We start from the raw sequence: 14177 nt of genomic DNA on the forward strand, positions 1-14177 counted from the left end.
GATTGAAGAAGGTTTTAAGTTATCTGTGAGTCTCCAGACTTCCAGATCAATGATTTAAAAAAAAAAAAAAGCAATACTGTTCTTCCAAGTATATATTCCCACAGTTATTTCTTGTTTAGAGCTTATTTGTCAGTTTTCAATATTAAAACATTTGACAGTTTTCAATATTAAAACATTTGATATGTGATCAATAAGGGTCATTGTGGAGCAAAGTTGACTGAATACCTGCTCTTTTCTTCATCTCCCAATAGGAAAGAGGGAGGAGTTAAATCTGCCCAAACCTTCTCAACTGCTAATTTTAGGGGTATGACTTTTCCTTCCTCCTCAACTTCCTAGCTCCTTTCCCTAACTCCTGGGACTGGGATTTATGCCTAAGGTCTCTGCAGGTTGATCAACCATACTAAGCTACAACAATATATTTTAGATATATTTTTTACTTATGTATTATATATATATATATATATATATATATATATATATATATATATATATTTCATGTATATATATATATAGAGAGAGAGAGAGAGAGATACATACATACATACATACATACACACATATGTGTGTGTTTCACTTAGAAAGTTTGTATAAGACCAAAAATTATGTTAAAATCTCCATAGCTCAAGACCCCCAGTTAGGATAATTCCTAATTAGACAGATTTAGATCTCTTTTCTATTTAAATTATGTGATTTTTAATTACCCCTGACTTCTACTGTTTCCCTTTTCTCTGCTGTATGTCAGTATATAGCCAGTTCCCCACCCTGGGACTCTGCCAACAGCCAGGGTGTCTTCAATGCCTAGAGTGGTAGACACCTGGCTTGGGGGGGGGGGGTGCACCCAGTGCTGCTGCTGCTAGGAGAGCCAGAATCAGCGCCCACTATATATGTGTGTGTGTATATGTGTATGTGTGTGTGAGAGAGGTCCAGTGACAGACTAGTGTCTTGGGGGAATTGATTTTGCATAATATATGCAATATGCATAATAATTTGTAAAGCAAAAACTATATATAATTATGTGATACACTGTACGTCATCAATCATGATTTGTTATGATGGATTTTTTTTTTTAAGGAAAGTACTCTCATATACATAAATTAAATAAAAGTTTTAGGAAGCTTTAAAAACTTAGAAGGAAATAAAGGGAAAAATAGGGAAAGAGAGGATTGATATACACCCCCAGTTTGACAGTTTCTAGAGGAAGAAACTTTTATAAGTGGAGTAGCCCAAGAGCAGAAGTCCATCATTATTCCCCAGTCCAAATAACCCCCACTGTGCTGGTGCTCTTCCCTGGCTTCTCTGATAGTTTTGTAGCAGGCTTCCACAGGCCAGCTGCCAGTTGGGGTTGTGCCTGTAACTTTACAAGACATGTAAGCACAAGTGAAGTCCATCCTCCAGCTCAAAGATAATCCATTCTAACCTGTTTCAGGGCTGGCAGGGGATGCCTGTCCCTCTGAACTACAATTCTGGAATGCATATCAGATCTAAAACCCTTGTTATAGATATAAAGATAGTTATGATTCATTTATATTGCATTGTTTATTTTGAAGTTCTGTCCATAGAAAGAACATGCACGTAAGAGTAAGTCAGGAAATTATCATTGTGGACTTTGAACCGGTGTGAGTCATATAAAGAAAGGGCAATATTACTTAGGAGGACAAGGAGAGGTGTATTTCTTCCATAGGAGCCAAACTAGGTGGGATCTGAAGTGGTCTAGTCTCAGCTAATTGCCTCTACTGTTTTACACCAATGTTTGGAACATTATGGAAGAACTTAATTAAGATAATGTTGATTGAAGGTACTATTAAGTAGAGTCTACCTGTAGACTTAAAAGTTCATTTGTTTAGATAAAAGCCAAAGGATAAAGGAAATCAATGGGAAAAAAAATCAGATTAAATAATTTTTTAAAATTTAATATATAATAAATGAAAAGAAAATATATAGCCAGAAAACATATAGACTTTAACTAAACAAGAAAGGAAAAATACAACCATAAAAAAGATAAAACACCCAAAATTATATAAATATTTACAGGAAATGTGAGGACTTTGTTGGCAATCAACATGAACAGTTGCTAAAGAAGAATGCATAAAAAGAAAGAATGCATAAGGCACTCTTGGTTTTTCCTGCACAAAAATAGTTTGAGCTATCTAAAAAATGTTTTAAGTACATATATGAGGTATGAATTGTCATTTCTTTCATTTCAAGGTAAAGCTGAATGAATTGCTCATCTACTCTTTAAGGATATATGTATTTAAAAGTTTTTCAGCAAATATGTTTAAAAATTAATACTTAAGTGATCTTAGCCAATCATCCACTAAATTTTTCCTTTTGATTGTTTCTTCTCTCTCTCATTTTTTTTTTTTTTTTTTTTTTTTTTAGTGAGGCAATTGGGGTTAAGTGACTTGCCTAGGGTCACACAGCTAGGAATATTGAGTGTCTGAGGTCAGATTTGAATTCAGGTCCTCCTGACTTCAGGGCTGGTGCTCTATCCACTGTGCCCCTAGCCCTTTTGATTGGTTTTTAATATTTTCTAGTATTTAAAGATAATCCCTCGAGGAGAGCAGAAGAAGGAATTAATTATTGAATATAGAAAGTCTTTGATATTTTATCTGTTTCTGCATTTTGCTACGGCATATTTCATGTGTTTTGGATTATTATTTCTATTCTATTTTGTTGTAATAGATTTGGTAAATTAGTGTTGCAAATATGAAATATTAATAAGCATAATTATAACTACTTTTTAGAACCGCATTTTCTCTCCTAGTCACATATTTCTATATAATGCAAGGGCTAAAGAAAGGAGATTTCTCCATACATATTTTCATATAATATGTTTCAAGAACTGCACTTAGTGAATAAATTAAAGTTGTTCTACATTTTATTTTTAATATTCTATAATTTTAGATTATATAGAAACATAAAAAAGATAATAATGACACTGTATTGTGGGAAATATATGGTTTTAGAACCAGAGAACTTAACTGTGTAACTTGACAAAATCACTTAAATTCCTGACCCTCAGTTTCTTCATCTATATAATGAGAGAATTGATGATAATTACCTTTGAATAATTTACCATCTTATGCTTTGAATCTTGGCTCTGCTGCTTGTTAACTATATGTCATTGGTCAGGTTTGTTCCATTCTCTGAGTCTTAAGTTATTCTCATCTATAAAATGAGTTAAAGATTAAACTGAATATTCTCCAACACCCTTCCAGCTCTAAATATATGATCCTAAGATAAAAATGAAATTTTAATGGTGTCTTGAACTAACAAACTTTAGAACCAAATTATTAAAATAAAAACATTAGAATTGTTCTGCTTGGATAGATACAGCTAACAAGCTATGTTAAGTCTTATTGGGGGAAGATAATTAACAATAAGATCTCATATCCAACTCCTGCCCCACCTTCCTGGCCCCAGATATACCATCAAGGTTTAGAGTTGTGTCATTCTAGGAAAAGAGGGGGGAAAAAAATCACCTTTAGACTCCCTATCTCAACTCAGAAATTCATAGAGGGAGCCCTGGAATCCTTCTGGGATCCTGGAATAGACAAACCAAGCAGGCTAAATCCTGAGCAAGAGCAGTCCCTGGAAGCTTCAATCAAACAACACTGAAGCCTGTGGCAACAGCAACCTAGCCAGAGTGTTCAGGGTAGGTCCAATGTCATATTCCCTGCCTGAGCCAAACAGTTCCAGATCCCAGGCAGGTCTGGGATGGTACTAGTGGCAAAAGCCCAACAATAGTAAAAAGAGACCCTAAGCTTATAGTATAGCTACGAGGTATTCCAGTGAGCCTGAGAGAAAGAGCTCCCCAACAAGGGCATATCTGTCCTCTACCAGTCAATTGGGATGGATATTGAGATTGGTAAATCTTGACTCACCAATTATGAAAAAAGGCTGAGACCCCCACAGAAATCAGCATTAAAAACATAGAAAATCAGAAAGTGAACAGTAGGCAGAAAAATCTGAAATTACCAAAGATCAAGAAAAAGAAAATTCAGGACCTTGAGAAGTAGATAAACCAACAGAGAAGATAGTAATAGCAGAAGGAATCCAGATCAGACCAAAACAAAAAACAAAAAACAAAAAAAACCAACAAATCAGGCCTTTATGAATAGATATTGTAAGCCAAAAGAGGGTAAATCAACAACTAATGAGGCAAATGTCAATCCTCAAGACAGTTTGGAGCCACAACATGATGTCCCCAAATGATTTAAAAGAGAAATGAGAAGAAAGCAGAATTTATGACTTGCATAGCAGAAATGATTGGCAGAATAGGAAAAATCCTGAATCCACAGTAGCAATTCTCAGCAGAGAAAAAAAAAAAAAAAAAGAATAATTGGACAGCAAATACACAGAGGTGAAGAATAATCTGGCAGAAGCAAAAGGCTATTGCATAACCTCCATAAAGCAAAACATATTGATATCAAAGACAGGATCTCTATGCATCCAGTTTTTGAGATAAATGTTTTGTTTTAGAATTATAAGACTCCTAGAATACAAGTCAAAGAGCCTGAACATTATATGCAGGAAATAAAACAGAAAATTCCCTCTAAAGCTACTGAACACAGAAAATAAAGTGTTAATTGAAAGACTCCACAGACAGATAGCCTTCAGGAATAAAACAAACACACACAACCTATGCTTCAAACTTCTTCTGGTTAAATTTAACAATTCAAAACAAATTATGCAAGTGACAAGAGAAAGACCTTCAAAAGTAAAGAAAGGAAAATTCAAATAAGACAAGACTATTTTGTACCTCTATCATAAAGTACAGCAGGGAATGTAATAATGTATTCCTAAGAGCAAAGGAGCTCAAGATGAAGTCCAAAGTGACATACCTTGCAAATCCGCATAACTGAAAAAAAGATGAGCATTCAGTAAAAAGCATTGTTCAAACACTCCTATAGAGAAAACTAAACCTGAAGAAATTATTTGCTTCTAAAACACCCAGATGAGAAAAATACAAAGAAGATAAATGAAAACAGCAAACAAGAGCAACAACAACAAAATAACCAAACGACTATTGAGATTTCTTTCTAAATGTACAGGAGGAGAAATGGTTGAAAGCAAAAGTCAAAAAAATGAAACAATCCTGAAACATTATTAATACTCTTCACAATGCTATGCCTATAGATGAATTGATTTGTTTGTTTTTGTAGGAATAAATTACAAGATGGGAAGATGTATTAAAAGGGGAAAGTGAAGTAAAAATAGAGGGGGAATATATGTTGTAATTTAATCAAGTCAAAGGTTAATGATGAAGGGAAAATGACTCCTATAATCTCTCATGAACCTATTTTTAAAAATGGATGAGGAAGCAAAGGAAAGAATTGAAAAAAAAGGGAGGCAAAAAAAGGAAAAATCTTGTTTCAACATTGAGAGGGGTACCACTGATGAATGTTCCTGTAAAAGTGAAATATTATTTAAAGGATATGGGGATGGGGCAGCTAGGTGGCACAGTGTATAGATCACCGGTTCTGAAGTTAGGAGGACCTGAGTTCAAATCTGGTCTCAGACACTTAATATTTCCTAGCTGTTGTGACCCTGGGAAAGTCACTTGGCCCCAATTGCCTCAGCAAAAAGAGAGAGAGAGAGAGAGAGAGAGAGAGAGAGAGAGAGAGAGAGAGAGAGAGAGAGAGAGAGAGAGAGAGAGAGAAAGAGAGAGAGAGAGAAAGAGAGAGAGAGAGAGAGAGAGAGAGAGAGAGAGAGAGAGAGAGAGAGAGTGAGTGTGAGTGTTAGGGATGTTTGGAAAGGAATTTGGTATATAGAAGGAGCTTCTGGAGACAATTTATATCTAAAAAATTAAGAGGATATGATCCAGCAGAGTATGGGAGGAATTAAAAGAAGAAAGTAAAGATCAATAAGAAAGTGAATAATCAGAATTATAGGAAATTCCTACCATAGGCAATATCTTCTACAGGAAATGATATTTCCAAGAGACACACACACACACATACAAAAAAAAAAAAAAAAAAAAAAAAAAAAAAAAAAAAAAAAAAATGGAGTCAGGAATCAAAGGCAAAAACATAGAAACTCTAGAAAGAATCCTAAATAGCAGCCTAAGATTCTTTTATTCCCTGAGACGGAAGAAGGAATAAGTAAGTATGAAAGCCATGAAAAAAAATAAATGTTTAGAAAGAAAGGGAAAAGAGAATGAGAGGGGGGGGAAATCATTTTTCATACTAGGATCAGAAGATGACATTTTAAAAAACAAATTGAAAGGGAAATTTTACTTGACTACTTAACTGAGACGAGGGAAAAGATAGGAAGAATTAAATGACTAGTTAAAAGCAAGAATGAAAAAAGAATAAGCAAATTCCAGAATTCAGGGAAAAGATAAATTGAAGAGGGAGTTTTAGGAAAGACAGGTGATAGAAAAAGAGTTACCTTAAAACAGATTAAAATAAACAGATGTTTGGGGGCAGTGAGATGTCCCTAGATCATGTTGAAATGTGTTCTAAGAATTCCATTGCTGTTTGCCTCATGTCCAATCACCTCATCAATTTTGCCATAACTGTACTAACCCTGCCCCACCTTTTTTGTTTTTCACTATAATAAAGGAGTGATGTGCAATAAAAAAAAATAAAATAAAATAAACAGATGTAACATTTAAAATTAAATACAGATATAATATTTTTATAGAGGAAGAAGATGGGAAAATCCTAATTTGGGAGGAAAACTAGTATTAGAATGGAGGGGAATATTTTTATAAAAAATTTTTTTTCAAATGAAAAAGAATGACATAGGGTTAAGAAAGCAAAACCCTGAAGTCTATTACAAGAAATACAATTTTTAAATGACATAAAGCAAGGGAAGTAAATTTTTTTGCTACTCATTAATCAAAAAAAAAAAAAAAAATGGGAGTTGCAGTCTTGCTATCTGACAAAGCAAACATTTAAAAAAAGGAACTATAAACAATAAAACCAGTATCAATAATAAATTTAAAATCTCCAAATGCCTTAGCATCCAGATTCACATAGGAAACATTAATTGAACTAAAAAAGATGTGAACAGTAACATAGTAGTTCAGGAGACTTCAACATCCTTCTCAAGTTTTGGATGTCTTAACAGAGATAGAAAGGAAAATAAGGAACTGACTTGTGTTAAAAGATATGGTATTTTCTAAATGGGACTGCAGAAAAATCGCTATTTCTCAACATCACATGGAACTTTTACAAAAATTCACCATGTATTAAAACAAGGGTTGTTTCAAACAAGTTGAAAAAGGCAGAAATAATTAATACATACTTCATAAGTCATAAAAATAATCATTGCTTCAGGGACTACAAACAAAAGACAAACTTAAATGGAGATTTGGCAATGAAATCATAGACTGCATAGAGAATAAATCAAATATATGAAAGAAAATGATTATGCTGAAACAAGACACCAAAATTTTGAAGATGCAGCTAAAGCAGACCTTCAGAGAAATATCACTAGAAACATGCATTAAAAAATAGGAGAGGATTAGTGAACTGAATATGCATTTAAAAAATTAGAAAGCCAAAAAGCCAGCAAATCTAAAATAAGAACAAAAGAGATGTTAAAAATTACAGAAATTTTTAAAATTAAAATCTGGTTCTTTGGAAAGATTAATACAAAGATTAAAAGAGCAGAAAATCAAAATAGTAAATGAACAAAAATAAGCAGAATATTATGCAATTATTTGCTAACAAAACCAAGAACATGGAAGAATTAACTTTAAAATTATCACATGCCTGGAAAAGCATTTGATAAAATCCAACACCCATTTCTATTAAAAACACTAGAGAGAATAGGAATAAATGGACTTTTCCTTAAAATAGTAGCATCTATTTAAAACCATCAGCAAGCATCATGTGTAATGGGGATAAACTAGGACCATTCCCAATAAGATCAGAGGTGAAAGAAGGTTGCCCACTATCACTATTGCTATTTAACATTGTATTAGAAATGCTAGCCTTGGCAATAAGAAAAGAAAAAGAGATTAAAGGAATTAGAATAGGTAATGAGGAAACCAAATTATCACTCTTTGAAGATATGATGTTATACTTAGAGGACTCCAGAGAATCAACTAAAAAGCTATTAGAAATAATCCACAACTTTAGCAAAGTTGCAGGATACAAAATAAATCCACATAAATCATCAGCATTCTTATACATCACTAACAAAATCCAACAGCAAGAGACAAAGAGAAATTCCACTTAAAATAACTGTTGATAATATAAAATATTTGGGAATTTATCTGCCAAGGGAAAGTCAGGAACTATATAAGCAAAATTACAAAATACTTTACACACAAATAGATCTAAGCAATTGGGGAAATACCAAGTGCTCATGGATAGAGCAAACGAATATAATAAAGATAATACTAAATAGATTAATTTAGTGTTATACCAATCAAACTCCCAAGAAACTATTTTACTGAATTAGAAAAAAATTAAATCTGGAAGAACAAAACGTCAAGAATTTCAAAGGAATTAATGAAGAGAAAAGCAAATGAAGGTAGTCTAGCTGTACCAGATCTACAACTATCATCAAAACAGCGGTCATCAAAACCATTTGGTACTGGCTAAGAAAGATAGTTGATCAGTGGAATAGGTTAGGTTCATATATAGTCAATATAGGTTCATTATAGCCAATGACTATAACAATCCAGTATTTGACAAACTGAAAGGCCCTACCTTTTGGGATAAGAATTCAGTATTTCACAAAAACTGCTAGGAAAATTGAAAACTAGTATGGCAGAAAGTAGTTATAGACCCACACTCTAACACTGTATACTGGGATAAAGTCGAAATGGGTTTATGATCTAGACATAAAGAATGATACTATAAATAAATTAGAAGAAAATAGGATAGTTTCTCTCTCAGATTTGTGAAGAAGGAAGGAATTTGTGACCAAAGAAGATCATTATTGATCATAAAATAATTTTGATTATATTAAGTTAAAAAGTTTTTGTACTAACAAAACTAATGCAGATAAGATTAGAAGGAAGCAATAAACTGGAAAAACATTTTTACATCCAAAGGATCTAATAAAGGCCTCATTTCCAAAATAGAGAATTGACTCAAATTTATAATAATGCAAGCCATTCTCCAATTGATAAATGTTCAAAGGATATGAACAATTTTCAGATGAAGAAATTGAAACTATTTGTAGCCACATGAAAAGGTGCTCCAAATCACTATTGATCAGAGAAATGCAAATTAAGTCAACTCTGAGATACCACTACACACCTCTTAGTTTAGCTAAGATGACAGGAAAAGTAATGACAAATGTTGGAGGGGATGTGGAAAACTGGGACACTGATACATTGTTGGTAGAACTCTTTGGAGAGCAGTTTGGAACTATGCTCAAAAAGTTATCAAACTGTGCATGTACTTTGATCCAGCAGTGTTTCTACTGAATTTGTATCCCAAAGAGATATTAGAGAAGGGAAAGAGACTTATATGTGCAAGAATGTTTGTGGCAGCTCTCTTTGTAGTAGCCAGGAACTGGAAACTAAATGAATGCCCATCAATTGGAAAATGGCTGAATAAATTATGGAATATGAATGCTATGGAATACCATTGTTTTATAAGAAAGACCAGCAGGATGATTTCAGAGAGGCTTGGAGAGACATTAGCTGATGTTAAGTGAAATGAGCAGAACCAGGAGAAAATTATACACAGCAACAAGAAGACTATACGATGATCAATTCTGATGGACGTGGCTCTCTTCTACATTGAGATGATTCAAACCAGTTCCACTTGTGCACTGACGAAGAGAGCCCCTGAGAACACCCAGAGAGAGAACCATGGGAACAAAGTGTGGAACACAACATAGCATTCTCATTCTCTGTTATTTGCTTGCATTTTTTTTTCTCAGTTTTTCTCTTTCTTCCTTCTTGATCTGATTTTTCTTGTGGAACAAGATAACTATAGAAATTTGTAATACTGGATCTAACATGTATTTCAACATATTTATCATGTATTAGAGTACCTGCCAGATAAGGGAAGAAGGAGAAAATTTGCAACAAAAGGTTATGCAAGGGTCGATGTTGAAAAAATTACCCATGTATATGCTTTGTAAATAAAAAGCTTTAATAAAAAAAATTTTAAATATCACATGACTAAACTATTAGAAGAGCAGATATTTTAAGTGTGTCAACCTCAGAAAAGGAAATCAATCTGTAAAAGAACTACCAAAAAAAAATTCCAGGTCCTAATAGATTATCAGAATTCTGTCAAACTTTTAAAGAACAATTAATACTAATATTTCACAAATAAGTTTAAAAATTCAGAAAGCACCTTACCAAAATCCTTTTATGAGACAAAGTTTTAATACCTAAACCACAGAAGAAAAACTTAGACCTGTATCATTAATATTGACTCAAGAATTTAAACAATGATCATATAGTTCTGAAAATCCTAGCAACCAAAATAAGACAAAAGGTAAGTAAAAGAATAAAGACAGAGTAAAGAGGGGATAAAACTATCCCTATTTACATTCTGTTGCTTACAAGAAATAAACAATATTCAATAAAATAATATACTTGATAAAATACTTTTAAATACATTTAAAAGATACAGAGAATAAAAATGAGAAGCTGGAAATATTTACTATGCTCCAAAAAGCAAAAGTTGCAATCATGCTATTAACGTGAAAACAAACTTTCAGAACATAAAAAAAATATAAAAACCCCTCTATTTTCCTGAAAAGAACATAGACAACAAACTAACATCAGTATTTAACTTATATCTGCCAAATGTCTCAGCATTTAAATTCACAAAACATTAATTGAAGTCCAAGAAGATAGAGACAGTAAAACAATAGTGACAGATTTTAATATCTATCTCGGATGAATCTAACAAAGATTAACAAAAGAGAGAATATAAAATTAAACAAAATGATGCAGAAATAAGCTAAAAGACCGATATTTTCTAAAAGGAACTGCTAAAAATATACATATTCCTCAGCATCAAATAGAACTTTTATAAAAAGTTAACATTTATTAGGGTACAGGGATATTGTAAACAACTATAAAGCAAAAATAGTAAATACAGATGGGGAAGGAAAGGAGAAAGGGGAAAAAATGGAAATAAAAATCTTTAAAGTAAATGTTGAAAACGATCTTTACATGTACTTGGAAAAAGATAAAATACTATTGTCGAGGGGAGAAATGAGCAGAGCTATAATTTTTATAATGACAACTTTGAAAAGGTTTCAGAATGCTGGTTAGTTTAATGATAAACCATAGGCTGAAAAGAATGAAGGTGAAACACACAACTCATCTTCCTAACAAAGAGGTAATTAGCTTGATAAACAGACATATTTTCAAGAATGTTCATTTTGGTTTACTAGATAATGTAGCTATGTGTTGAGGACTTTGTTTTTCTTTTTTATTTGCTTAATAGAAGAGAGTATTTGGAATGGAAAAAATTTTAATAAGTCTACCCTGAATTAATCTAGTGTTATAGTTTGAGCTTTTGCTTCAATAGTATTAGTGCCAGAAGCATAATTAATTTAATTTTATACCTAGAATAAATTCTAAGAATTGTCTCTAATAAAACAGGAATAGTTCTGATTGCTTAAAGGCAGACGGATTTCAAGAGAGGGCTTCTTCCAATCTAGAATTTTGTCTCTTTATCTAGAAGTCTGACCTATAAATGAATTTTCAACTAAAACTTGTTATTTGCAGGTCAAGAAACAGATATCTGTAGTGGAATGTGTCTTTTCTAATCCTCTTTCCCCAGTTGCTGATGTTGCCAAAATATAACTACTTTATATTTATTTGTATTTATTCTCTTTATATTCTATATACTTATAATGGTATTTACTGTCTTCCCCATTTGAATGTAAGTTTCTTGAATATAAGAATTTTCATATTCCTATTGTTTATCATGGTGCCTAGGCACATGGTGGCTGAAATTCTGACATTTCTAAACTGTGATGCCATCACATCTCTTTTTATAGTCTGCATAGTGTGATGATATTCTTCTCTTCACATAGTTAGCTGTCATTTCTGTTCCCCTTTCCATTTGCCTCACAAATTCAAGGTCAACTACTTGCTCTATACCTCACTTTTCTGACAACCTACAGAACTCTGTCAACAGAAAACTATCTTGACTTGCTGGACTAATAATCTCATTTCTTCCACAGTTTAACTTTTTTTCCCCCTATTTTCAGAGTCTTACCTAGCAATATTGCTTGCTGCCTGTGTCAGTTTAAAAAGAATATCGAAAGTACCTTCAAGACAATAAAGCTACAGTGTGAAAGCAAGTGCTTCACTAACTCCTTTCCTTGTGGTATGTCTGAGATGCTGAACTGTAAAATTTTAAACTAAGCAATGCAAATGTTCTTTATGTTTAATGTTATTTATTACTATTTTAAATTCTAATAATGAACCAAATAATATACCCTATTTGTATTCCTTTGAAGAGTCTCCTTTTCTAAACATTTCTAAAATGGCCACTTGAGTTTATTGAGCATTTGGGGAAACAATTTACTTGAGTACAGATTTTCTGAGGTGATATAGCTGCCAAAATAATCTTCCTAAAGCACAGGTCTGACCATGATATTCCTTTGTTTAAAAAAAAAAAAAAAAAAAAAAATCTTGGCTCCCAGTTACCTCCAAGACAAGGTTTTTAACATTTTTTTTGGAAACCTTGGATAGTATATAGAATCCTCTTCAGAATAATGTTTTAAAATGCATAAATATATGATAAATATGTCAGCTTATAAAAGAAAACAATTACATTGAAATAGTTATCAAAGAAAAAATGTTTTTGGCAAAGCAATTGGGGTGCAGTAACTTGCTTACACAGGGCTCACACAGCTAATGAAGTGTCAAGTGACTGAGGTCAAATTTGAATTCAACATCCTCCTGATTCTAGGAACAATGCTCTAACAATGCTCAAAATATTTTTTTTTAAATTAAGTTCATAGACTGCATGTTAAGAATCCTTGCTAGTGTAAATTTCAGGCTTCTTATCCTTACATTTAAGGCACTCTACAATCTATATACAACTTGCTATTTCACATAACTGCTCTTCATATACTTTATATTCCAGAGTAAATAGCTGTTCCCTGAATTTGACATATATATATTCATAAATTCCAAAAGTTCTTTTTGTGTGCTATGAAACACTTTAGCAATCTAGTGAAGCCTAGGGAGCCTTTCTTGGAATAACATTTTTAAATGCATAAAATAAAATACAGAGGATTACAAAGAAAATCAATTATATTGAAATAACTATCCAAAAAATTTTAGGCACAAGAACCCAAGGATAAAACCCTCTGTTTTAGACTTAGTTTAATTAAATAAAACTGAAATTCAACCAATATGTATTAATTATTTAGTACAAACAAAATATTGTGCTAGGTGATGTGAATTAAAAAAAAAAAAAAAAAAGGAAAGAAAGGAGATATATAACCCCTATCCTCAAGGAGAATACTTAATACTGAGAGGTTCAAGTACTACTTTCTCCATGTTGGTCTTCCTGAATGAAAAGTGTTCTTGCCTTCTGAGTTATTCTAAAAACATTTTGAATGAGTATTTCTTTTGCCTCATTACTCCATGCCTTAACTTATTTTTATGTGTCATTCCTGCTATAGAAGAACTGTCATTGTACCCAATGTGAGGAATAGAAAGTCCAAGAATCATCATTTTTGGGTAATTAATAATCAATTTATTAATTGAGGTCACTGGCACTTTCCCAAGCTAAAGACAAAAGTTTTTTGCCCACGCATTCCCAACATTTATATATCCTTTGAAGATTGAGTATTACCACTAGGCAGAAATCAATTCTGATTGGTTAATAATTAATGAGAGAATTTCTATTATAATGATACGTGGATCTATTCTAATGAGAGGCTGGGTATGAGACTATGATTTTACCATTCTTAGACAAAAGAGACTCAATTCTACTCAAACCACTTCTGCTATTGATAAATTTGCCTCTTTGCAATGTCTACTTTTTGGTCCTAGTTCTAGTTATTGGAGTCAAATTACACAAATATAATCTTTTCCTTATAACCACCTTTCAAATACTTCAAAATAGCTATCATCTTCTTCATTAGTGTTTTCTTCCCTGGGCTTAATGTTTCCTTCAAATGATCTTCATATATTATACACTATAACTATTCAACATTATGGTTGCCTCCCTTTGAATTACAAATCCAGAAATGAACACAGTATAATTTCCCTT

General features: G+C 32.4%; 1 protein-coding gene across 6 annotated transcripts in view; it reads left to right on the forward strand.

Moving 5' to 3' along the window:
- Nucleotides 1–14177, forward strand: part of LOC141538942 (RAD52 motif-containing protein 1-like) — a 77638-nt gene that overhangs the window by 50885 nt on the left and 12576 nt on the right. For 4 of the 6 annotated variants that reach the window (XM_074261007.1, XM_074261008.1, XM_074261009.1 and 1 more), the window contains one exon: nucleotides 12157–12275. The exons of 1 other annotated variant lie outside the window; for it this stretch is intronic. In XM_074261007.1, coding sequence (XP_074117108.1) covers nucleotides 12157–12275 — 119 coding nt within the window. Of the gene's footprint in view, nucleotides 1–12156; nucleotides 12276–13584; nucleotides 13643–14177 lie in introns of all 6 variants that reach the window. One more of the 6 variants, XM_074261011.1, reaches the window with a different exon arrangement.

Source organism: Sminthopsis crassicaudata, chromosome 4 (assembly GCF_048593235.1).
Source record: "Sminthopsis crassicaudata isolate SCR6 chromosome 4, ASM4859323v1, whole genome shotgun sequence".
NCBI classification, from domain to species: domain Eukaryota; kingdom Metazoa; phylum Chordata; class Mammalia; order Dasyuromorphia; family Dasyuridae; genus Sminthopsis; species Sminthopsis crassicaudata.